The following is a 26,250-nucleotide window of genomic DNA, read 5'->3' as shown; positions in this document are numbered from 1 at the left end:
TAACTTTTTTATATGCTCCCATGGAAATAATGATAAAATGTAATAATGGTCACAAATCAAAACGTATGCTAAATATGCTATGCTGAATGGATTACAATTAATAATAATAAATATGTGACAAAAACTAAAAGAAAAGGTCTAGCAAAGGGCAAATACTAATCACTTTGAATTAACATTTTTTCTATATCAACGACTAATTTCTTGTGTTAATAATAACTTTCAATAAAATTATGAAGTTGTTACTGGTCAAGAATTCTCCCTTAAAGTTATCGCCATCATTGCACAACGTAGAAGCACCTGCAACCCCTTTCATGAAGTTTTGCAACAATTTACTGCGTTTTTAATTTGCATTTATTGCATTTGTTTTTGTTTTTGTTGTTGTTTGTTTTGTATTTTGTATTTTGCTGTTGTTTTGTTTTTGAGTTGTTTGTGTTGATGTATATTGTGTAGAATTTAAATACATTTAAATTTATGCTATGCACTTCGTTCAGCGTTTAAAACATAAAAAATTGCACCGCTCGTTGTTCTGCATGGATTAATCCTCCTCATTTTGATCCTCTCTTCTGTCTCTCCGTCTCTCCCTCTCGACTCCTTCTGCGTCTCTTGCTCAGGCCATCTCTCCTTCCAGCTGCAGCTGCTGCTCGTTTTAACAAAGCTTATGATTATTTTACAACTCGAGGCTTAACTGTAAAGTTGGCTACGTTTAACTTTAATCTCGCATTTCGCATTTCCTAAGTCATAGACAAGTTCAACTCCTCACTGCCATTGGACGATGGTGGTCAGAAGATGACCGTCAGCGGTCGTCGAAAATCAGTGGCACCTCCAGCCCCGCCACCGCCCCCAGCAGCCCCGCCTCCTCCAACGCCCACTCCCACGCCAGCTGCAGCACTGGCCGCCAACTGTCCGCCATACTGCTGAGCATATTGATGGGCATAGTCCAGACCCACATCGCTGGGCGAATGCAGATGCGGCTTGGCTTCCACTTGCCCTCCGCCTGCATCCAGCTGGGGCGTGGCATCGCGATCATCCAGCCCACTGCTGCTGTTGTTGTTGTGCGAGCTGCCACCCGCACTTCCGCCTCCTCCTCCACCGCCTCCGCCTGCTCCGCTGCTGGCCATGAGCAACTGTTGCTGTTGCTGCTGCTGTTGTTGCTGCTGCTGCTGTTGCTGCTGCTGATGATGCGCCGCCGCATGCTGCTGGGCGCCATAGATCTTGGAGATATCAAAGGCATAGTTGGCACGATCCTGATACATCTTGGAGTCAAAGTAGGCCTTGGTCAGCACACTGGGATCCAAGTAGGCGCTGTAAGCACTCGCCTGGCTGCCAGCCGCGGCGGCTGCTGCGTTGCTCAGATACGAGCTGCGCTCCAAGGCGGCGAATTTGTCCATCTGCCCGGAGAGAGTGGCCTGTGGAGAGGAGAAGAGGGGATGGTATTGATTATAATGCTTCATTTATTTATTTAAAAAGGTTAGCTGTAATTAAAATTGACACTAACACCATTAGCAAAGCAATGGCTGCAAAGACCTTCAGCTTTTATAATAATTACATATCTAAGAGAAATATTAGACTCAGTGATTGAAATTATTGTTGGAAGTCGTTCCCAAAATTAGAGTGTGTTCGGCTTTGACATACAACATGTTTCTACAGTATATCTCTTTTCTCAGTATTTCTTTTTAAAATAAGTAATTAAATGTCGCACTCCTTATGGACTAGAGGAAACAAAAGGCGCATCAAAATAATTGAACAAAATAAATATTAGCAAGAAAGCGACTCGACTGTCAGATACTCGCTATCCGTTATTCGTAAAAGCAAAACAATGTATTATAATTTATATATACCAAATTAATATATCTAAACTATACTGAAATATACCCAAATGTCTATTTAGTACATTGATATAGCAAGAGCTACAAAAAATGATAGTTTTATCTCTTAGAGAGAAACACAGTCAGGATCGGAGATTCTTTTTGTTGCTTGTTACATATGGGGGTATAAAGGTATACGAGGATTTCATAAACATTTTTCAACTCTAACTGCTATCATCTTAGAGATCCATTTAGACAATCTTGACTTTTGGTAATGATTAAAAGTACACAATCTATAAATAACTTACAATTTGTAAGTTACAAATGTTTATTTTGATTTTTATAAATAACCTTTTTCTATAAATCTATAAATTATGTTATTTACATTATTATATTTTTCGTTTTATTATTTTTTATTGAGTTTAAAAGACCAATTTATAAATTGTTCAGAAAAACCTCTCGTGCAGAGTAGAAACATTATGACTAAACCATGACGCCCTTTTACTCGTTAAGTAACAGGTATAATAATTTAATAATGGGCCCAAGCATAGGCTTCAGGTCTTCAATGGGCGATCAAAACCCTTGGCTAGTGCAAATTGCTTAACACTTTTGCGGCTTTATTTGACCAACTAATTGTGGATGCAACATGAACACAACCCCAAGGGCAACAGCCACAGCAACTCTTCTTCTCCTTCTCCTGCTGCTTATCTCGACGCGTCTCAGTTTAATTTTATTTGATTTGCAATACGTTTTTCATTTGCGACACCAGTTGTAGCAGGCTAAATAAAGAATGAACTGGGACAGGGAGAGGGAGAGGGACAGGGACAGGGAATAAAACTGCGACTTGAACTGGGTGCAAATGCATGTTAGGGGTTGTTTTTGCTTCATTTCCGTTTTGTTTTGAGTGGTTGCTTTCGAGGGGTTGCGCTCCCCCGTTTCGCAGAGCACTTTGCTCTGGGCTATAATTATGTTGTTAACACATCATCATCGTCATCATCAACAACCTCAGCGCCAACAGTGTGAGTGTGTGTGTGTGTGTGTTTTTCTGGCCCGAAAGCGTTTTGGATTACAATTTGATTTGATTTGATTTGCGCCCAATTGGGAATTAGTGTGGATTGGTAAATATTTTGATGCACAGCGATTTAAACGGAGTTTTGTGTTTGCATTTCGGTTGGGTTAGCCTTCTCTTCCCTTCCCTTCCCCAGCATTTATTCCTGCTCTCAATTATATTATTATTTCAACAGTTAATTGATTTAGCTCTTTTTGGTTACGAGTGGTTTTTCCTCTTTGGAGGATCGGCTTAGCTCTGGGACAGGTTTAACCAAGCAGGTGATTCAAGTGTTCTTTCAGCTGTGTCAACTGAGTTGGCCTGACAACTGTTTAGTTTTAAGGCTTCTTTTTGGTAAAGTGTGGGAAATGCTGATGAAAATGCATTGCAAAATGGGATATTACTATCGGGAAAATCATGCCAACTTTATTGAAACTAATGAGCCTTGAATACTATGAGGCTTCGCAAACAGTTTAAAGTCGTTTCTCACATTAAAGAAATCGAAGATGAAGAATAATCATAAATGAACGAACATAAATAAATCTATTCCCACCTTAAACAATTCAAACATAGCAATTTGTTAAATGTGCGAAGAGATTCATTTACTTTGCATAATACTCTATCGAATAATCTGGAAATCTTTCTATTTTGTTAAAACTGTTTGGGTTTGTTTTCTGTAAAATATTCTCAAATTTGCTAAAAAAAAAATTTATTAAATCAAAGTATATTATGTGTTTCTTAATCATTTTTCAATGAACTTGATGAATTCATGATGAATTTTACTATGGGGGAAACGTAATAGAAATATTTCTGAGGACTTTGATAAAACTTTGAAACTACTTTAAATTTCTTCCTTTATTTTTTTCTGATCAGATTCTGAACTTCCTAATAGTTTAGTTTAGAATTAGACTATATATATAATAAAGCAGCTCTCTGCTCATGCGGAATGTCTTCCTCCAAAAATCTATAAATAATTCCATAGGAAATTTATGAAATAAACACAACTTCAAGCCATTGTAAAAAGTTCATTGGAATGTCTTTGAATACTCCGTACTCTGTAGGCTTTATTTCTCAGCAGACGAGCTGAGGGATGGGTGGAGCTGAGTTGGGGAAATCATAAACGCCGACTTCTAGTCCGCCCACTATGCAATTTTCCTATAGAGATTTCAATTTGAGTAACGCGCACGTTGGCTGCCTTTAAACTTGGACTATTATTATGGTCAAGACGCTCGGTTGCAGAAGCATATTATTAACTAAAACTCGAAGAAGACGAAGCAGACGCTTTCAACACCCGCAACACACACACACACACACACACATACACACAGCAGGCAGACATCAATCACAGTCGCCAAATAGGCTTTTGTGGATAGAGAGAACGAAGACCCACTGGCAAGTTGAACAAAGCCAAGGCACAGAGTCATGTGATTTAATAGGTTGTTAATAAACCTGAAGAGAGACTCGCAAGAGGAACTTCTCACAAGGGCGGGGCGCTGACCACGCCCAGCTTGTCCAGTTTTCAGTTTTAATTGCCAATTTTTTGTTTGTTGTTTGCTGTTTTTTCGTTATTATTTTTATTTTAACGCCTCTGCAGCTGGTTGTGAAGTTTGATGTAACTAAAGTACATGGACATATAAACACCTGTCTGAGGTGTTTGTTTTTTTTCGCTCGGCTTGTTATCGACTGTGAGATCTGGGTGCAAGGACTAAATGTGTAATGACAAGTTGGCGGGCAAAATCCTTGGCATGACATGTCAGTTTGCTTAACTGGGCCAGGATCACACCGAGAGCTGAGTCATCGCCGCATGTTTTCCGCCTTTTAAAGTGGGCGTCTGTTCGGGGTGTGTGTAATTATGTTATTAAGCAGAGACCTCTCTACCTTGTCTCCCCTCTCTTCCTCCCTATCCACTTTTGGATGGTTCAATAATAATTGGAAGCGCTACCGTTCGAGACCCTTTCACGGGCAACTTCTCTTCTACTCACCTGCGTTGAGCTTGGCGTCGATGTCTGCGAGAGATGGCTGCCCAGATGATAGGCGGCCGCTGTGGGGCCGGGGGCAAAGTAACCCGGCGAGATGCCTGCAAGTGAAACACAAGACAGAAGCAGAAAGAAATAATCATAATACAATACAATACAGTAAAAAGAGAACACAAGTTTATAAAAATTATGACAATGGTTTTTGGGTCTCGCTGCTATGTGCTTAAAATAATTGCCACTCGAAATATTTTGCGCCCCCTTCGTATGCATTTAACTCTTTTCCCCCCTCTCGATCTCTCTCTCTATCTCTTCGCTTTAATTGTGTGCTGAATCAGCTATTTCGAGAGAGTTGTATCTGATAGATGGCCAACACACTGTTATTACCAATTGCCCTAAACGGTAGTCGTCCAGCTGCCCCGCTTAACCCGTCTTCCTCGTCGACCTCTACTTGTAAACGGCCTTTCGATAATTACAAGCGCCGCTTATTCAAAAAAACATAATAATCACAAGAGTTTTGGAAATAACGATTACGTTTACGATTTCATTCATGGCAATTGTTTAAATTGTTGGATGCTGTGGCAATTAAAATTGCTTAGACAACAACAAACTTCAAAGACGCCACAAAACTAAGAAAAAACGAAGAAAAGAAGTTGAAATACCATCTCAAGTAGCGACATTTCGAGATGGCATCATCTCTATTGTTAATCCACATAATAGTGGATTAGGTACTACCCAAAAACTTGTAACTTTAACTGGTAGCTGACCATCTTTTCTTTCAATAAATTAACATTACAATCGCATAAAAAATCACAACGCAACATTTGTGGATTTCGCATTCAACTTTTAACTGCTTAAGCTGGGGATTAACGTGCCTAAGAAACAACTTTTTTTGTTCTCTAATTTTTGCATATTTCGCTGTCTTTGCATATTTGCTTTATTAGCTTATAGAGCTTTCTAATGACTCCAGTATTATTCTTATATTGGATTTGTTTCGATATTAATTTGACGCATGAACCCTAGCATTGTCATTATTGTGACTAAGTTTTTGTTAACGTAGTATTTTAAGATTTGTTATTATTTATTTCACTATTAAGCTGGCGTATTAAATGATTAACAGTTCTATTATATGAAGCTGATTCTATTAAAAAATAATAGTTGCAATGTATTTATTATGGATATCATTTTGTGATTAAAAAATTGGAATTATGAAGTGGTTTTAATGTGTGATTGGCATTGAAATTTGTTATATCAGATTCGGTATATTTTTATATTGTTATACCATCACATTTAAAATATACCATAGAGCAGCATCGGTTTTTTTTTCCAAAAATAATTCCATAATAACTTCAAAGATTGTTACCTGATCGCTACCGATTTTAAAATAACAATATACCGAATGTAGTTCGATCTGTTTTAGTATTTTTCGGTATATTAATTGTGTATACTTCACTAATAATACCACACTGGCTTTTATTCAAATAAACAATTATACGTTCTATATTCCTATAAAATTTACCACCATTAAAAGCTGTTGCATGCTTTATTAACGCATACTGTTATCCTGTTCTTTCTTCGACCATCTCTTTCGCACTAAGCCACATTCGCATTGAGTCGCATTGTGCATTGAAGCGCAAGTCCAAGCAGGCAGGCGACAGAACGAAGGACTGAGGACTAATTCGCTTTATTTATTACGCATTTCCTAGCATTTTTATTATCATTTCCGTAGCGCATAAATCATCAACATGCTTGGCTTTGTTCCTGTCTCGACTCTGTCGACCCTGTGGGCCACTGATCCTTAAACCGCCAACACAAATAATTTGCTGGCACATCAGAAACCCGAAGAAACTAGCGTTAAATTTGCCCAAAAATGAAGAGTGTACGAAATAGAAAGAGAGAGAGAGACAAAAAAACGTGACAAATGCTAATTTAAAACCTCCAACCCAAGTTGGAAACTATGGTAGAAGGAACTACGATGTGACAGTGCCACCCCCTTGGGAGAGGAAAGGGAGAGGAGGGAGAAGGGTGAGTAAATCATGAATGGTAACTTATGCTGTGGATCCTTCTTCTGTCTGCAATGTCAGTTGAGTTGAATGAGTTGTTAAGCCAGGATGATGACTTCACAGTTTGTCAGGACATGCGAGCGGGTGGTTCCACCAAACATAAACCAACAAACCACCCACCCACTCATCCGCTAACCCACTTACTACCCTAGCTTTCTCCCTGGATGTGCTGGGAGTGTCATAAACAAAGCAACAACCAGTCAGGCAGTCGAGTGTGCGGATAGTTTGTCATATTTCCATTCACTATTTCCCTTCTTTCCCTTCTGTTATTCTCTTGTTCTAGCTAGCTTGGCTGTAACTGCTTTTGGGTGGGGCATGCCACATATCGTGCCACATTTGCATTTGTCTTACGTGAAGCTCATAAAACTCGCTGCTTACTTTGCATAGTTTTACTATTTTTCGATTGTTTCGCTTTTATTTATTGTTGTTGTTTTTCACTGAGCCGCTGCGGCTCATAGTTTATAGTTTCTGCTCAGGGTTAACTTTGTTGCCCTTTCCACAGTCGGGTTGTATTTCAAAGGATTTTAATTGATTTTCAAGCAGTACAGCCTTAATTTACTTGACAACATCTGGATTTTATTCGCATAAGATGGTTTTTAGTCTCTGAACTAATATTTACTTCGTTGAGAATAAATTTGTATAGATTTTTAATTTAGTTAAAAGCAAATTTGCAAAGAGAAACGCTTCTAATGTTCCCTTAATATTCTAAAGAGATTTATTAAATACTTTAATTCTTTTTTTAAAAAAGGTTTACTTATAGAGTTCAATTCTTTTGCTATAATGTTGTTTTGATTTTATATTCTATTGAATAAACAAATAGATTAACTTTATGTCTCCAAATCTCCGTTTTAATTGCATATATGTTACATATCTAGTTTCTTCTGTTTTTGATATTTTATTCTCTGCGTTTTAATGCATTTTTATATTTTATTGTAGTTATTTGTTATTATAATATTTCTCTATATTAAGATATCTATGAATTTGGTTTTAATATTATTTTATTTATTTATCAATATATAACTATGTATTTATTGCACATTTTGACGCTAATTAAGTGCAGTCTTTAAATATATAGTTCAGGGTCTGCTTACCTGCTCTTAATGCTTCCACTGGCACCGATGGATATGGCATGGGATATGGGTAGCCATCGCGCCTCAGAGCTTTGGGTTTGCGTCTGGGTCGATACTTGTAGTCGGGATGCTCCTTCATGTGCATGGCGCTGTTCAGATGCATTTACAGATACAATAAGTGAAGTTATTCTAAGAGGTTTGAGGAAGGGGAACTTACCGCAAACGTTTGGCCTCATCGATGAAAGGACGTTTCTCTTCCTCGGTAAGCAACTTCCATTCGGCACCTGCAATTGAGACAAGTTTCGGGTTTGAGTTCAGTCTGAAGATGTTTAATGCGAGAAAAGTCGTTAATCCATTAGATACATTTACATACGTTTTGGGGCACTTGAAGTCGTTGTACTAAATGTGGCAAACACAATGGGCGACGCACTCATGGCAACCTGCCACATAAGTGGACGCACATAAACATAATTTCCTAACAGGCAACACACACACACATACACACAGACAATCGGTGGAAACTTGTTTTGTGAGCACTAACAAGAAGGATACCAAATACCAAACAATGTTGTTGTCATCTCTTCCTTTCTATCTCTCTATCTCCATCGTGCTGTCTTTCTCTCTCTCTCTCTGCCAGTCGGTCCTTGTCTATTTGGCCACCATTGTTGCCAGTTTTGGCATTGTCATTTGTTGTTGTCTCGTTGCCTGTTTGTCAGTTCAGTCAGCTTGGCTCACACCACAACACAGCAGAGCAGAGCAGAGCAGAGTACAGCAGGAAAGCAGCTCAGCAGAGCAGCGTCTCAGGGCGAGGACCTTGTCGAGTCCTTGCACGATAATGGCCCAAAACCAGCAGGTGGTTTGAGCCCATTTGGGGGCGTGCTTTTGTCCCGACTTCCTGTCTCTCTCGCTCTCTCTCTCTCTCAGTCATGTTGTGGCTCAACAAGGGAGCGAGCTCATGATACATAACATATTTGTGTATTTGTGTGTGGCATATGCACGTGCCACATACTCATAAGTGGCAAGTGCCAGCCAGGCTGCGAGTCACATTGTGTGTGGGGTCCTCTCGCATTGTACACAGAAATTGCAAATGTTTTTAAGTTAATGTAAAATGTTATAATGACATGTGTCACAAGGCTGCTGATAAAGCCTCAAATGCTGCTCAAAAGAGGGACGTTTGGTTACTCAAGAACAAGAGGGGAAAGGCAACGGACGAGTTGTTCGTGCCACAAAGAGTCCTTCACTTGCTTCCCCCAAATGAGTCTATATCAGTCGTACCCTATATTCCAGTTAAAAGCCGCGCTTAACTTAGACGTTAAAGGAGTTATTAAACGGGGAAGATAGAATTGAGATGAAGGCTGAAGTGTTGGTAAAGACGGAATATTCTTTGGGGGAATACGTTGAAAGAAAATGAACATATTACTTATTTCAACATAATATTTCCGTTAATATGATGAATACTTTTAAATATCATATTGTAAATTAAGAAATAAAGACAGTGGAGTCTCTAAAAAAAAAATGAAAAATTTTACAAATTTTCTGGCAAAGTAAAATACAATACATTCAAAAAATATTTCTTTTGTTAATAGCAAAAGTCAGTTTAGTAAATTGAAATAAATTGTCTATATCAACAAAAATTGTATGATAAATGCTGAATAATAAGGCCGATTATTAAGCTTCACTTAATCATATATAAAACCAAACATTTAATTGCTTTAGTCAAGTTTCTTAATGAGAATTAAAGTATATTAAGTATGGATGAATAATTTTTCCATCTCATTGAAATATTCCTATTAGAAATACTCATAAAGTAATACTCAAAATATTTATTCATTTCAATATTGTCATTATTTTTAATTTAAAGAGTTTAAGAAAAGAAATTAATTAATAATTTGAATCCCTAATTATAAAGTGTATATATTTGTAAAGCCAATTTTTCGAATGTTATTTGATTTAAATCATTTTCACAAAGTGTTTAATGTTGCAATTAAATTCGCAAAAAAATGACAACTGAAATTGAAATGTCGAACTATTGAGCATTCGTTTTCCGATACAATCTTTTCTAAGCTAATCATGATTGTGAGTCAACGATTAGTTAGGTCAAAGAAAAAGGAAATAATACCGAAAGGAATTGGGATACATAGTACTCTAATTAGTTGCGACGTGTAATTTTAGTGGCTGTCGAGTGACACAAAAGCAAACACACAAATTGCATTGTTGTGCCACAATGTGGCAACAATAGTGTGGCACAATGCTAATAACAAGCCAACAGCAGCAGCCACCAGGACATTGACAGAGCTTTGGCAAGAAACGAATGTCGAGCCCACACACACACACACACAGAGACATACATGACAAACACACACCAAACAGACAAAAACTATAACAACAAATGGCAAGCAAAAGCACAATTGTGCCCCAAAGACTAGACACAAGTGGCACGCCCACAACAAAAAGCCGCCCCCAGAGCTACTAACGGGCAATAACTAGAGACCCACTCATAATGCAAGTAGCTGGTCTTAACTGGCAGCTGTTGCTGCTGCTGTTTCTGCTGCTAAAATACTAATTTATAGATACATTGACAGGCCGTCCAAGTGGCAAGTGGCAGCCGCAGTGGCAGAGGCAACTGGCCATCAAATGCGCAACTCAGCTCCTGGGCACGACACCTAGAGAAAGAGAGAAAGATAAAGAGAGCTACACATATAATAGCTGGGGGACAATTCACATAATAATAAACAAGACGAACGGACAGTTAGATAAAGACAGTGAAAGAAGAGAGAAGGGGAGTGTGTGTCTGTGTGGGAGAAAGAGAGGCTTCTACAAGTTGTTCAGTTGAATAAACTAAGGAGGGCACAAACTGCTGAGTTGACATGCCACAAAAGGATGACAATTGACGCTGTCTGGCGTCGGTTGGTCGGCTGGCTTCTTTCCTCCAGCTGGGGCCTTGCTTAATAATTGATATGAAAAACAACAAGTACAAGAGTACTCATACTTAGACGTTGCAACTGACAGTTGCAAGTTGTGCTGCACACAAAACACAGAAGTGCCTCTGGCCTCAAGCATAATTAACAAGTTTTTCCAGACCAGGAAAATGCTCAACTGAAGCTGAAGCTGAGCCTGCTAACCACAGAGCAAATATTTAACTGACGTCGGCTCCAGTTGCAGTTGCAGTTGCAGTTTGTGGTTCACACAGTTTACAATTGGACTGAACTCAGCTACTCATATATTCTAACGTATTTTGTCAAATCGAACTCAGCCACAATTTGTTTTTCGGACACTTCTTGAGTTCAACTTCAGTGTTCACACATCTCCACAATGGGGCTACTTATAAGGGGGATTATGGTATTTGTTCTTGCTGGAGTTTGGGTTCAATTTACCCCTCGATGTTGTGGACAGCAGCCACTCAAGCTGAACTCATAACTCGACCAGACAGATTTAAACTGTTTGCCACACAATTTGATGCTTTTACTTGACCGTTGTTAAACTCTGGGGGGAAAAAGGTATAATAACAAATTGTACATATTTTGATAAGCGATATTAAAAGTAATTTTATAAAAATCCATTGTTTGGTGACACAAAAAGTATTTGTAAAGGGAAGCTTTGGTTGGAATGAAGTCCAGCAAATAAATGTTTTGAGGGAATGTTTTATTTTATTAAAAAATACTCGTATATATCCTCATGTTATCATTAAGCTTTCAATGAACAGATTCAGATTGTAACCTATTATTTGCTTTTATGGTACTGTTTGTTACTTATACTGGCTCGATTGAATAATAAATTTGTACCCCATTATTAAATAATATGAACAAAAAGAAATACTTTATGTTAAAACTTTAATAATGAATACATGTTTTAGTTTTACTTTGGTACTTTCTAAAAGTGTTTTTCAATTGATAAATGTTTATGTTAAATGAAACATAAATGACTTCGAATAGATCTATACTTTTAATTTTCATTTTAGAAAATTCATACACAATCTTTATGATTTAAAAAATAAATTATATTATTTCAATTTTCATATTCTATATAGAAAATACTCTATATATTATATTGAGTGCACTCGACATCAATTATATGGATTCCATTCGATAGCAATTATATCGTTTACAACGTCCCTCGACGATTTATTATGAATTCTAACAATTGTTGGAATTGTTGTTTACTTTGAAGAAATAAGTTAATAAATAATAATTATTTTTTAATATTTCGACACCCCTGCAAATGCTGTGAGGTGTAATTAAGAACTGCTCTTCCTCTGAAAGAATGCTTGGTCCATCTCAAGCACACTCACACCTGTCAATTGCCAGCTCGATTTGCCAACCCCTTTTTAGAAAAATAAAAAAACAGGAGAAAACCTTGCTTACTTTTTCCCCCCAATTGCAAACTAATCAATTGTTTGCGCTTTATTGTGCAACAAAGGCATCTTTATGAGAGGGTGGAATGTTGGCCAAAAGGCTTGAGAGCTCGACCTTTTGTGCAAAGTCGCAATTGAATCGAGTCGAAGCGAAGTCGATGTCGATTTCTATGTCTATGCAGAAGTCGAAGTCGAAGTCTTTGTTCAACAGCAGCCGTCTGTCAGTCAGTCAGTCAGTGAGGGATACATCCATTACTCGTGGGGCTGTGTTTAACATTATTTAATATTCCCGCAGGAGTTGGGGGACGGGTATACAAGCCCTTGATTAAAAAAAAAGCATAAAGAATACATGAGAACAAGAACAACAAGTGAAGGCGCTCGATTGCCGATTCGACAGGTTTTTCAATTATTTTCAAAAAGTAGAGAAAGAGTGCAACAAAAAAAAAAGGAAAAAAGAAACGAATGCCATTTTGCTGTTGTTGTTTGTAATTGTTGTTGTTGCTGTCGCCCATTGTTTGTTTTGTTGTTAATTCAAATTTCCAGACAGTAATTAATGACAGTTACAATTTCAATTAAGCTCGCGCGCAGTAAAATTGTTTTCTATAACAAATTCCTCCCTCACCTCTCTCCCTCTCTCTTTGTCCCTCTCCCACGCTATGTCTGTCTCTTTCGGTTTTTATATTTTATTTTATTTTTTTGTTGTTTTTGTTTGCCTTTTGTTTTGCATAATAAAATAAATGGCAACGCCGACGGCGACGGCAACGGCAACGTCTGAAGAGCTCTCCACAGTTGCCTGTCGCCAGTTACCGTTGCTCAACACTCGACACTCGCTCGCTCTCTCTCTCTCAGTCTCCCTCTCCCTCTTTCTCTCAGTCTTTCTCTTGATGTGTGTGTTTGTGTTGTGAAAAAGTAGCTTTCGCGCCGCCATTTTTTGTGGCGCCTTTGTTGATGCCACAGTTTTTTTTTGTTGCTGTTGCTGCTGCTGTTGTTTGCGCCTTTTCTCAGCGCAATTTTTCATAATGAGCCCTCTGTATTTCATTTTATTTGGTTTTTATGCCATTTTTCATATTATTCATTTAATTGAATGCCAGCTCAACTTTTTCAAGTGCAAAACTTTGTCATTTGTTTCAATGTGGCAAATGGTTAATGGTTTATTTCAGACAAGTTGCCACTTGACTGTGTGTGTTGCAACTTTAAACTTAACCTCAAAGCAAAATCATTTATTGGCTTGAATACTGAAGATTATTATTCTAGCAACATATGAGTAAATTCAGAAATTAAATCTACAAAACATTTCTTGAATTGTGATTTCAATCGCTGCAAACTGTCAACTACAAACAAGATCGAAAACTTGAGAAAAGTTCTTGATTTTTCTTTTTCGATTTCCTTTAACGCATTACCCTACTTCCAGAGGCAACTCCTTGTGCCAAGGGCAGCAACTGACGGCGGCTTCTTCGTCCCTCGTCCTTCGTCCTGCTCTCAACGCAACAAAAGCTGCAACTGACAGCAAATATTACACAGAACTGTCAATTGACATAATGGATTTGCCAAAATCCAACAGCAAACAGGGAGAACAGGCAACAGAAAAAGGTGAAATGAAAAGCGAACAAAAGCTCGCGCCTTCCTATAAAATTCAGTCCACAAGCACAAAATGAATACTTCGAAACTGAAGTTTGTTGTGGATTGTATATTGTATGTTTGCTCTCTATTGTTGTTGTTACTCATCGATTTTCATATATCGGTTTGGCTTGCTACTTGAACTTTGGCTGCAAGAGAGACTGAGAGGGAAAGAAAGGGAAGGAGGAGAGTCTGAGAAGCGGGGCCCATTGCCTGATTAAGAAATCCTCTTTAATGGCTGTGAAAAAAATTTAATCGCCATTTGGCTATAGCAACCCTTATTGCCTCTTGATACCCTGTTACAATTGCAAACGGGACTATTGTTGACCACGTCATTAAATGGTTTTTATTGAACTTAATCGTTAGCCTGATATTTATCAATAATATAATCGAGCTATTAATTTGTATATTTTTGAGTTAGGTGAACTTGTTAAAATAAAATATCAAAGAAGCAATAATATTTGTATATAATACTTTGAAGAGTGAATTAACTTTTATCTCGGTCCTGAGAATTTTAATCTACAAATTTCTTTTAATAAGTAATTGAAAAATTTCATTAATTTTAGGACCACAAATCATATAGATGTTGTAGAGGAATTCTTACTTTCTTTGTGGGTATAAAATATTTATACTCTATTTTTCTGAAAGTCCAACTTCATTTTTATCTAGTTATATTTATGTATAGAAACGAACATCCCAATTTAACTTTCAGGACATTAAGCATCAACTTAATTTTTTATAAAAAATAAGCTTTTTGAAAAATTTCTATAAGATCCATTAGTTATACGATTGCCGCAAAGCACTAAAAATAAAACTTGTTTTTAGTTTTAATTTTATATTTAATGTGGTAGTTGTATTTATTAAATAATGAATAATCTTTGATAACTGAAATAACTCGTAACCCAATTTTACATGGTAAATGAAAGTCAATCATATTTGCATTGCATTGCAATTAATTCATACACCTCTTGCGAGTGCCACGCCCACTGGCAAGATTGAAGCACAACGAAGAGTTTGCCTTTTGTTTTTGTTGTTGCTGTTGTTGTTGCGCTCAACTGCACTGCAAGTGAGTCGCGTTTAATTTGCATTGTTTGTGCTTAAACAAAGGTAAAATGAGAAGAAACAAAAAATAAAGAGAGAAGAAAAAGTCATTTCACAAGTGCTAGAAGTGGAGAATGCAGACCAAGGGGGAAATCGAGCAAGTGCGGAAGTGGATGCCCCGTCGAGTTGTGTATTATTAAAAAATTGCACAAATTGCAAATGGCTGCCCCAAAAAGCTGTGGCAAGAAGCTGAGGCAGTGCCATTGATGGGCTTATTGTTATCGCTGTTATGACAGCATTTCTAGCACTGATTAGTGACAAGACGGAGAAGAAGAAGAAGCAGGCTAAGAAGAAGAAGACTGCTCATCGAATATGCATGAGATTCTTGGGCGAAAGGTAGACGAGCAACGCAAAACGCATTGTTATGCTAAAAGAACTCACTGCTGTCAGTTGCCACGTGCCACGTTTTTGGGCTGCGTGTGTGATTGAAATTGAATTTGATGCGAATTGAAAATCCCGAATCCTGCAACGCAGACTCAGAGCGATAAGAAGCCACCAGCAGCAACAGCAGCAGCTTGGGATTAGCCAACGCCCCCGGCAGAAATAAACTACTTAACTTTGCAACTAGTTAAGCGGCGAGACAATGTGTGGCAGGCGGCAATGATTTGGCAAGTAACAGACCCAAAAAATAACTGTCTAGGGGAAAGGGAGAAGGTGAGGGGGTGGCAACCCTTCTCGATATTATCAACAGAGATCTCTGTGCTCTTCCTGCCATTGTTTGACAGCCGCTTGTCAGTTTTGACAGTTGCGATGAGTGCGTGTTTTTGGTTTGTCATTCTTCCGAATCGACTTGCCGGTCTTTGGGGTGGTATTACGTTGATTAGTTTAACTTGCATAACGGGCGAGGAGAGAGTAGAGGAAAGTGGGCGCGAATCTAGAGTAGAGTAGGAGATTGGCAGGTCGTGTGCCGCCTCTTAATTTAGTTTTGTGTGAGATTTTCATTCATTGTTTCGCAGATTACAAACATGCCCAAGTACTTATAGCAAGACCCATTGTGGTTGATTATACTTACTGCATAAAAAGATAATGGAAAAAAGTGCGAGAATAAAGCGCATTCTGCTAACAAGTTTGACTACCACCAGCTCATTGCCTGCTCTTCATATTTCGATAGCGAAAACAATATCCAAAGCTTCTTTGTGGGAAATAATTCTGTGTATGAAAGCAAAGACAACTGACTCACCCAGCCTCTTCGATATCTCCGAATTGTGCATTTTGGGATTATCCTGTGCTATCTTGCGTCTCTGTAAACGGGACCAGACCATAAACGCATTCATTGGACGTTTTATGTGCTCCTCATTCTGGCGCTTCGTTGTGTTCTGTATCATCAGGCTGAAGAAAACATCGCTGGAGGAAGAGAACATATAAATTCGTAGTTTCTTATTAGTGTATTTAAAGTCACGATAAGAGTTACATGTATAAAATACAATTATTTTATAATTTCATGAGTGGAATGCAAGAGAAATCAATTTAAAGTTTACTTTATTTTCTTGGAATATATATATTATATATATGGATGATAATAGTGTTATCTTTGTAAAAATTTCAAATTGTAAAACGAATGTTATTTATGGCTGTGATCGAACAGTTATTATTCATTCATTAAATTATATTCTATATTATAATTACCAATCGAAGTAGTAAATGAAATTTTGTTAAATAAAATACTCATTATTGTTATTCTCTGATAAACTATTAATTCTCTCTCTTTGGATGATGTAAGTAAATTTAATTATTGCTTTTATTTCAGTGTCACATGAGTCACTTGGAATGAATCATGCAAGCAACAAAATTGATTGTCTGATTGATTAAACAATTGAGACACTCAAAATAAACACTTCAACAAACTGCAAAGCATCTGAGATGAATTTATTGAATGAGACTGATTTCGAATTAAATGGATTATCCGAATATTTGTAAAGGAACTATATATGAATAACTTGTTAAGCAAGGTTAGCAATTTAATTAAATTTTGCAATTCGCCGTTAACTGCAATAATTTAAATGAATGAATTTATAATTTTTAAATAAATTTATTTTTAATAGTATTGAAGTTCATTAACTATGTGAAGCGAAGGTAAAATTGATTAAAATTCAAAAAGTATTCTCCTTTATAATTTATTGCTTCGAAACGTAGTTCAAATTAATAGAAGCGAAATTAAATTATGAATAGCAGTTAAATTGAAACTAATTTAAATTATGTAGTGTTACAAAACAATTTTCGTATTTAAATTTTAGAAATAAGATACTTTCAATAAGAGTTCAGACGTTTCAATATTTATAGTTTTTTAAAAGAATCGCATACAGGTTAAAGACAATTCCCATCTGGAATCTTCACTCACCTGGCGCTGCTGCCGCTGTTCATGAGGCTGCCCATATTCTGGTGCAGATTGCTGATGGGCGACGCCTGTGAATTGTGATGCAGATGAGCGGCGGCTGCGGCTGCCATGACGCTGCTCGTGGCGCTGGACGTGGACGAGTGATGCACTGGCGCACTGGAGTTGGAGCTGCCAAGACTGTGACCGCTGCCCGCTCCCAGATGTTGGCCAATGCCGTTGCTATGCGGCTGATGCGACTGTGATTGAGACTGAGCGTGAAGGGAACTCGATCCGCTGCCTGTTTGCTGGCTGTGATGTGAGGCTGACGATTGTGATTGCTGTTGCTGCTGCTGTTGTTGTTGCTGCTGCTGTTGTTGCTGTTGGGCCGCTGCTGCTGCTGCGGCGGCTGTTGCTGCCGCCTGATGATGCTGATGCAGTTGCGAGTGCTGTGAGCTCAGATGATGAGCGGCCGCTGCAGCTGCCGCCGAATGATGCAGATGTGGATGCAATCCCAAGGAGTTGCTGCCGCCGTTGCCGTTGGGTGAACCGCCGCTGCTGTTGCTGTTGCACTGATGGTGATGATGATGCTGCTGCCCCAACTGACCCAGCGACAATTGCTGGCTGTGATGATGGGCGTGACCGTGACTGTGATTCTGTTCACCGCTGTGTTGCTGTTGCTGCTGTTGTTGCTGCTGCTGTTGTTGTTGTTGCTGCTGTTGTTGCTGCTGATGGTGCTGTATCAGCTGACCAAGATGTGTGCCGCTGCTGGAGCTAACCGAGCTCAAATGACTCTGCAAGGGATGTGCGAGCGATAGGCCAGAGAGCGACAGATGCGTGGATAGACGTTCCATCATTTTGTTGACGGAGCTGCAATCAAAGCGCTCGTGGCTCTTGGCCGGTTTGCTGTGGAGTCCTCTGTGGCTGCTGCAACAGTTGGTGTGGTGCTAAAGGTTTCGGTGGCTATGCGGCGTTGAAGAGTACAGGTCAAGCTGTAATACAAAGAGGAAGTACTTAGTAACTTAAAATGAATATATCTTTAATTTCAATTAAATTATAATATTTCAATTTCAATACAACAATACTAATTATAGGCGAAGTATTGCAATTTAAGTAAGTTTAAGTATTTTAATTTGAACAACATTTAATTTTCTATTTGTAATAAAGTAGCATTAAGATTTGTCTTATAAAATGATTCGCATAAAACATAGTCTGTATTGGTAATATGTGGACACATTTCTACTCTATAAACCTAATTTCTTTATTTATTTTGTATTTAAACTATTATGTATAATTTCGATAATCTATATTGTAGTCATTTGCTACATAATTGCAATGATTTTACTCTAATGTGATATGCTCATTGAACCTAATTATTTTCATATGTAGCAACATTTATTCTCTTAAAAAAAGTATCGAATCCAATTTCATATTTATGATTTTTCAAATATTCTTTCTTTCGAGTAATCTAAAATTGAAAGTCTTCCTTTGTTTTCCAATTGCCAAGTTTTCAAATTATTTAAAAGTCTGTGACAAATGCCAAGAGCTCAGCTCTCATTCATGCTTTTGGGCTTTTGTTAATCAATTAACTAATTGATTTGAGCTCTTAAAAGTGTGTCGCCTGTCGCGTTGTGCCCCCAGCCTCAGCAGCAAAAGAAAACAATGGACCTGCCCCAGAGCCACTTGCTCTGGCAGTCGCCACCTCAACTCGAGTCTCGAGCCAGGAACTCAAACTCGAACTCGAAAACCTTTTTCTCTGCTGTTGTAAGCTATATTGTATTTGACCGAATGTCAACCCTTATAAGGACGCTCTGCACACGCAGACGTCACAGACGTCGTCCAGGACCATGAACCATACCGTAACGTCCTGTTCATTATGCATCGGGGCACTTGAAACCCATTTCTTTTTACTCCTCCTTCCCCACCAGAAAAAAGCTGGGATATTTTACTTTTTAAATACGGTCAGGTCAGGTCAACATCAGCGTCGGCGTTGATAGGTTTTTCAAAACTCTCAATTCACATGTGCGTGCATTATAATCGGGATTTATGTGGTCCACTTGATGTCTCATGCCCCAGAGCATCGCATTAATGTGTTAAACACACATATGCTCTGGCAAAAAGGGTTCAACGCTTTATGGTCAAGAAGCTGTTGCAGTTGCCAGCGTTCTGCTAAACGCTTTCAATTTGCTTAATGGTCCAGTAAGGATGACGACGACGACGATGCTTCGATTTTGGAATACAATTGAAATGGGTGTGCGGAAGACATTCGAGCATAGATGTATGTATTTGGATGTCCACACGGTCATCATGAGTACTAGAGTGTGCTCTGCTCTTTAGCTCTCAAATTGCTGAACAAATGTGTCATCTGCACTGCATATTTGCATAGAAGAACGGTCTTCACAATTGGAAAGTTTAGGTGGGAGTAAGTGAGGGTGGATGTTTTGAAGGTTTCAACTCCTTTATCACAACAAATTTTCAAGCAATTTGGTTTTATAATGAGAAGGTGCTCTTGATAGTGTGGTAAATATTGGATTAAAATTATATTAGTATTTTAATATTATAATATAATTTTAAAAGCATTTACTTTGTAGGGTAAATAAATGAATCTAAATTGATAAAATACTAATTTTGTATAGTACAAATACCGATAATATCAATATTGATTTCATATTTTATGATTACGTACAACTCAACTCATAGACAAATTTCCAATTTATACTCCCATTTTTCCTTAATATCAAAATACAATTGAACTTTAAATGTTTTCTGATTTCTGCAATTGAGTGTTTAGGAAAATGGCTTTAAAAGTATTGAAATAATTCTGAAAAAATTTTATTACTAATTATGAATTTAATTTCACAAAGTTTACCGGTAGTTTCACAACATTTTTATGCTTCATGCTTAATAAAATACGATATTATGATACTACATACTTTAAATACCATAGCTATTTTTTTTTTGGATTGTAATTTGTGGCACCCCTTATCTCTAGCGAGGAAGAGTATTATAACTTTGTTTTTTTTTTTATCTACTTTTAGTTATTTGGAATGCACATTTTCGTATAAGAAAACCTTCAACAAGTTGTGCAGAGCAGATGCGATCATTTCATTGCGACTTTATGGTCAATTCACAGTGCGTTTATCTTAACAGTAATATCAGTTAGTATTCTTTATTCGTGTTGCTGCTCTTTGTCGGAGCATGACATTGTTAATCCTTTTGGGGCGCTGTCCGTTATCCTGCGAGTGGCTGTTTCGTGTCCATAATTCTTGTATTCTACGACAACTGAGACATCTGCAACTGCTTCCGGGCATTATCCACTTGGTGTTAAAATAAAAATTGCCCAGGCATGCGTATTAAGCATGAAATTTACATTAAAGAGAAACAACAACCTGCTGCATTTAGTGCAGGGGTAACTGAAGGGGTGAGGGGATCGGGACATGCATATTTGTAATCTTTATGGAGTGCAAACAAATTTCTGTGTTGTCAAGTTTGTCAGGCAAGGGAGCGAGAGAGAGAGACAGAGAGAGAAGCAGCTTCGCAGGGAGCGTCGCGTTGTGGCACCAACTGCTGCTGCTGCTTGAAGCTCTCTCGGTGCACCACAGGCAACCACCAGCACCGGTTGCACCACCAGCTGTGCACAAATTGCACTCCCGATATTTTTATTTGCTGTGAATATCAACGGCAAATGCTACCAGACCAAAGCCCTACCCAGTCTCCCACTCCAACCCCAAACTGAAATCCCCCAAAGCCAAACTCTCACCTTAAAGCTCTCAACCCCCAGGATAGAAGAAGCCCACTCGACTAACGGCAAATAGTTGGCCGAAATATTATTATCGATCAAAATAGACAGCGTGGGTTAATTTTAGACTCCCATCTTCACTCGCAATGCTTTCTCTTTCACTCGTTTCTTGCTATCTCTGTCTCTGCGCGTTAATCCAGTAACACCAGTAAAAGCGTTAATAGATATCAGCCAAGTTATTTATGATCATTGCAACGACTGACTTCGTCTACGCGTCTCGCTTTGTTATGCAAAGCTGCGGCAACTGATTCTTCCACGCAGTAGGAGTAAATTACCCCCGGCTAGCCATGAGAGCAAATACGTGTGTATACCCTCTAACTAGAGCTGTAATAGGGTATGATGTGCTACAAGTTTAATGTGTAAAAAAACTCTTAAGTAATGAAATAATTAAAAAAAAAATACGATCCAATCTTTAAGCATTGTAATGTTGAAAATGTTATGAGAAAATATATAAATATAATCTTATAATAAGATTTTTAATATTGAAAGTATAAGATATTATTTCTTTTCTCAATAAGAAGTCTTTTATCAAATGCTCTTGAAATGTAAAAGAGTTTTCTTACTTCTAGATTTTAGTGTTCTTCTAGTAGTTTTTATAGAAATATAATTCGTAGTACTGAAACTAAAATCTTGATTTAAGAACTCTTGTTTTAGTATAGATAGCTAATATATATTGTTTTGTTCCAATTGAACAATTGAATTTAAAAAAAAACCAATACTTTGTTTTAAAGATATCTGAAATGTATTACAAAAATGTGGGTTGAATGTAATATTATTTGTAAATTTTAAACTTTTAGGTGCTGATAACTCCTATTTTATCTAGCAACCTATTTATAAACATCAAACAGAATTCTATTACTACTCTTTACAAGTATCCTCCATTGATTAAACATTTCTTGCAAGGTGTTTCGTAGTCGATCTCTTTACAGCTTTGCAGCATTCCGATCTGGAGCAGAGAAGGCGTTGCATTTATTCCCTAGCAGCAACTGGTAAGTGGCTACCCGTTGTCGTTGTCGTTGCCACGAAAACTTGCAGACTGAATGACTGCGACTTGGCAATGGCAACGTGAAGAGTGCTGAAGCAGGAGAGAAGGGGGAACGGAAGGGAGGCAGGGGGAAGACTCTGCTCGTATGCAAGTGGTCAACTGGACAGTTTGGGGTCCCCAGACAACGCTGGCTGGCTGACTGGCTAGCTGGCTTCTCGTTCATTTGTTCATCCGTTTGTTGCAGTGTCAAACAAGAATTATGATCGGCTTAGCCACATGCTGAGCCTGCCCCAGAGGCAGAAGCAGAGGTGGCAGATAGCACAGAGAGCACTCTGGAGTGGCAGTTAGGCTCGAGACGCAAAGAATCAAGAATCGAGCATCGAGAACTGTGAATCGTGAATCGAGAATCTCAATTCAATACAGGTAGAGCTTTAAGTGTCTCCACTTTGTGTTGAAATGTATCGTTGTGCCCCTCTACTTATGCTCACAGTCTTCAGTCTTGATCTGTCTCTGTCGCTGTCTCCGTCTCTGTCTCTGTCTCCATCTCAGTCCCAAATCCCTTTTTCATAACCATTGAAAAGTGTCTCTTGGGCACACGCTGTGATTGTGATCCGTAGCCCTAAGCCGCTGGGGCCCCCTAATGTTTGTAATTAAGAACTTTCACACTCGCAACAATCGCATCGTAAATGTATCTCTTGGTTTAGTGTCAAGTTCATGCCAAGGGCAAACCTCCAAACCTCTAAACTCCACTTCAACTCGGCAACAACATGAACAACAACAACAGCAACAAACCCAATACTCTGGTATGAATATTAATTAGAATGCCAAGTTATTTCTTTTCTTCTTTGTTTTGTTTTTCTTTTTGTAGTCTGTGCGAATATACACAGACATACATATAGTCGATACTTGATATTCCAAAGTACAGCCTAACATTTGGTTTGGAACACTTGTCCCTCTATTTGAGGTTCATTTGTAGACACACTTAGATTCCTCATTGTTGGGAATTTTGTTAACAGCAAATATTCGTATTCGTATTTACACAATTGTATTTGATCTTTCACAGTTTCACAGTTGTACCACACATAGTTGCATGTTAGTGGGGAGTTACGGTTCGCCATCTCATTAAAAAGCACGTCACTAAATCGTTTGTTTTGTCCATTGTGCTCTCAAGTATTTTAGCGCAAATTGCGTCATTCCTAGTTAGGGAATTTCACTCGAGAACTAACTGACATGAGAAAGAAGTAAAGCAGCAAAAGTGATACTTCGTATTAGATGGCAAAATAGTTGCCAACTATCATTAAAAGAAGCGAATTATTCCGTAAACTGAACTTTGATCTACTAATGAATTAAGATCATATTCTCAAAAGACTTTAAAGAAATCTCTATGATAATAATAATAAGATTCTATTAGTTTATTAAAATTATTAGATGAGAAAGTTCATTGACAATTTAAAGTTACATATTCAATAAAAAAATATATCATTATAAACTCAGATTTCTATATATTATTAAAATGTCTCTCACTTTTTCAAAACTTTTCAATTTTTGGCATTCCCATTCTCAGAAAAACTATTCACATAATAAAAGCTAAAGTAAATATTTGTAGCCAAAAGCTTAATCCGTTGAGTTGTTATTTTTATGCTCGAACTTTTCAAATTCCACACAATCTTCGCCGAAAAACAAATCGCCAAAGAAGGATGTAAGAAATGTTGAGAGTTGAGAGTGAGACTGACACGAGCGAAACGAACTCACAAAGATTCCGACAATGATGATTCTGCACAAATAGAATGATTATCCAAAAATATTTAAATGGATAACTCAAAGTGAAATAACTATTCGTAGAGGCCAGAGATTCAAGCTTGAAAATGACTTTATTTTGTTTTGATTATTACTCGGTATTTTCATTTATCTGTAAAGGGGGAATTGCACGCGAACGAGTATCTTTAATTCAAGTTGATTTCTTAATGGTTCAACTAACAGATCAATTAGTGTACGCTGAGTATGAACACGTTGAATATTATTATTTTTTTACATGGTTAGTTAACAGAATAGACATCAATTCATACGGTTTTAGTAAATAAGTTTCAGGTCTTATAATTGTTATCTAATTTTTCTACACTCTTTCATTCAGATTTGAATTTCCTATTGGACTTACCTTAAATATCGCTGCATTGCCTTTGTATTTTCTAAGCCGCAATGGGAATTGAAATATATGTATATTCTCTATAAGTAATGCCTTATAACTATGGATTGTGTGTGGTTATGGTTATGACTGCTTTACTGTGATTTGTTGTTTTTTTTTCTCTCTTTAAATTCCATAAATCGTTGAGTTGCGTATAATTTTCTTAAACAATTTATGTTTACCAGCGACTTTTATGAGCTTAACTTAACAGAACTGAGCTGCTTGCATTGTTGTATTTGTATTTTGTATCTGTATCTGTATCTGTAGTTGTTTTTGTTTTATTGTTGTTGTTGTTTTTGTTTTGGCTGTTGTTTGTTTTACACATTACACATGTTGGGAATATCACTAGTTTATGTTTATTTATTTTCTTTATTTGTTTATGATGGCTTTTATTTGAGCGCTGCTTTTATTCATTAATTCATTCATGAGGCTTCTTCGCGTTGTTCTTGTTGTTGTTGTAGTTGAACATTGAATTAAGTAGCTTATGGTAAAGATTTCACGATTTTATGAGCAATATTAACACGTTCTCTTTGATTCTCTTGTTCGAGTTTGTATTGTTAGTCCAATTGGAATTTGAGCCGTTCTCAACACTGTTTAAGTAATTGCAATTGGAATTGTTGTTGTTGGTCAGTTATGTGTTGTGTTGTATTGAGTTGGTTTAACCGTCGGTTGAGCGTTTCGTCAAGTTGATGCAATGGCCAATACTTGCAACTGGCAACTGCAACGCGACAAAACAACAAATTCGCTTATTGCCACAAACGTTTTTCCGGTCTGCTTGTTGTTGTTGTTATTATTATTTAACTATGGATTAAAACTAAGGCCGTCGTTGCTGCTGCTGCTGCTACTGCGACTGCTGCTGCCACTTGTGCTGCTGCTGCGACTGCTGCGGCTGCTGCTGCGACTTCTAAGCGCTGCCTTTGGCTTTAGCTTGGCGGATACGTTCCGACGCGTAACTAAAAACTTGGCGCGCGCTCTCACACGAGCCACACAGACGAACGAGTCGCACGGACTTGTCACTTTTTTGGGGGGTTGGCTGCAGCGACACCGACAGCAACAGCAACGGCGACAGCGGCCAGCAAAGCCATTCACAAACACTCACACACACACACACACAGTGGGAAGCTTTGCCCATGCTTACTTTTAGTTGCTCGCTCAGTTTTGCTCTCTTTCGCTTCACACACACACTCTCTCAACTGGTTGGCAGCAGCTTTTTATTGGTTTATTTGTTCGATTCTCTTGTTGATTAATAAGTTTTTTTCTCTCTGTGCCTGATGACAATTTGTAACATGTGAAAAAACACGCTGAAACATAAGAAAATGTTGTTGTTTGTTTCCATGCAAATGAGAGAGGCATGCATATATGCCATGCCTATGTATGTGTGTGCAAGCAGCGCAGTCAACGTCAGCTGCAACGTCCAGGCGCAGGTGACACTTCGGCGAAGAAAAAAACAGCAAAGAAATGCGACGCTTAAAAGGAAAAAAGAGCACAACTCAGCTGAGAGCACAAGCCTCCGAGCGAGTGAGCATAACATACGTGCGAGTGAGCGAGCGAGTGAGAGAGTGCAGGCGAGAGCGCACGCAGAGAGCGCCAATTGAGCGCCAAGCCTGGCAGGTGTTGACCGAGCGAGCAAGCGAGATGACACTACTGTCATGCTGCGCCATCGTTGTTGTCGTTTATTGCTACTAACGTATTTGCTGGCTGGTGGGCGTTTCCAATTGGAAATGGCTCTGCCGACGCTGCTGCTTCTGGTTGGGGGACGCGTTTTACATGGTGCTGGGCCTTGGGGAGTCGAATGGGAGTCGCTTGGGTGTATTTTCATTCTCTATTTCTTTTTTGCGACATGTTTTTTTTTTGTTAGTTGTTTATTTAACGCATTTACTTAGCGCTTCACAACTGTCGAAAGCAAAATCAACTAATCTTAATGGACACTTTTCACACTGATGCT

At 38.1% G+C, this 26,250-nt stretch overlaps 1 protein-coding gene across 2 annotated transcripts; it reads right to left on the bottom strand.

Moving 5' to 3' along the window:
* Positions 1–312: 312 nt before the first annotated feature.
* LOC133842906 (hormone receptor 4) lies at positions 313–25,310 on the bottom strand. Of its 2 annotated transcripts, XM_062276200.1 has the most exons (7): positions 24,279–25,310; positions 17,367–18,331; positions 16,209–16,372; positions 8,177–8,243; positions 7,981–8,108; positions 4,836–4,930; positions 313–1,406 (listed from the first exon to the last, which is right to left on the bottom strand). In XM_062276200.1, exons 2-7 carry the CDS (start codon positions 18,194–18,196, stop codon positions 780–782), a joined length of 1,911 nt encoding a protein of 636 aa, XP_062132184.1. In that variant the 5' UTR covers positions 18,197–18,331; positions 24,279–25,310; the 3' UTR covers positions 313–779. The 2 variants fall into 2 exon arrangements, with proteins under 2 accessions (XP_062132184.1, XP_062132185.1); XM_062276201.1 differs by lacking the exons at positions 16,209–16,372; positions 17,367–18,331; positions 24,279–25,310 and adding an exon at positions 8,333–9,020 and having other exon boundaries at positions 314–1,406.
* Between the last annotated feature and the right edge of the window lie 940 nt (positions 25,311–26,250).

This window comes from Drosophila sulfurigaster, chromosome 3, assembly GCF_023558435.1.
Source record: "Drosophila sulfurigaster albostrigata strain 15112-1811.04 chromosome 3, ASM2355843v2, whole genome shotgun sequence".
NCBI classification, from domain to species: Eukaryota; Metazoa; Arthropoda; class Insecta; order Diptera; family Drosophilidae; genus Drosophila; species Drosophila sulfurigaster.
This window is presented reverse-complemented; position numbering and strand designations above follow the sequence as displayed.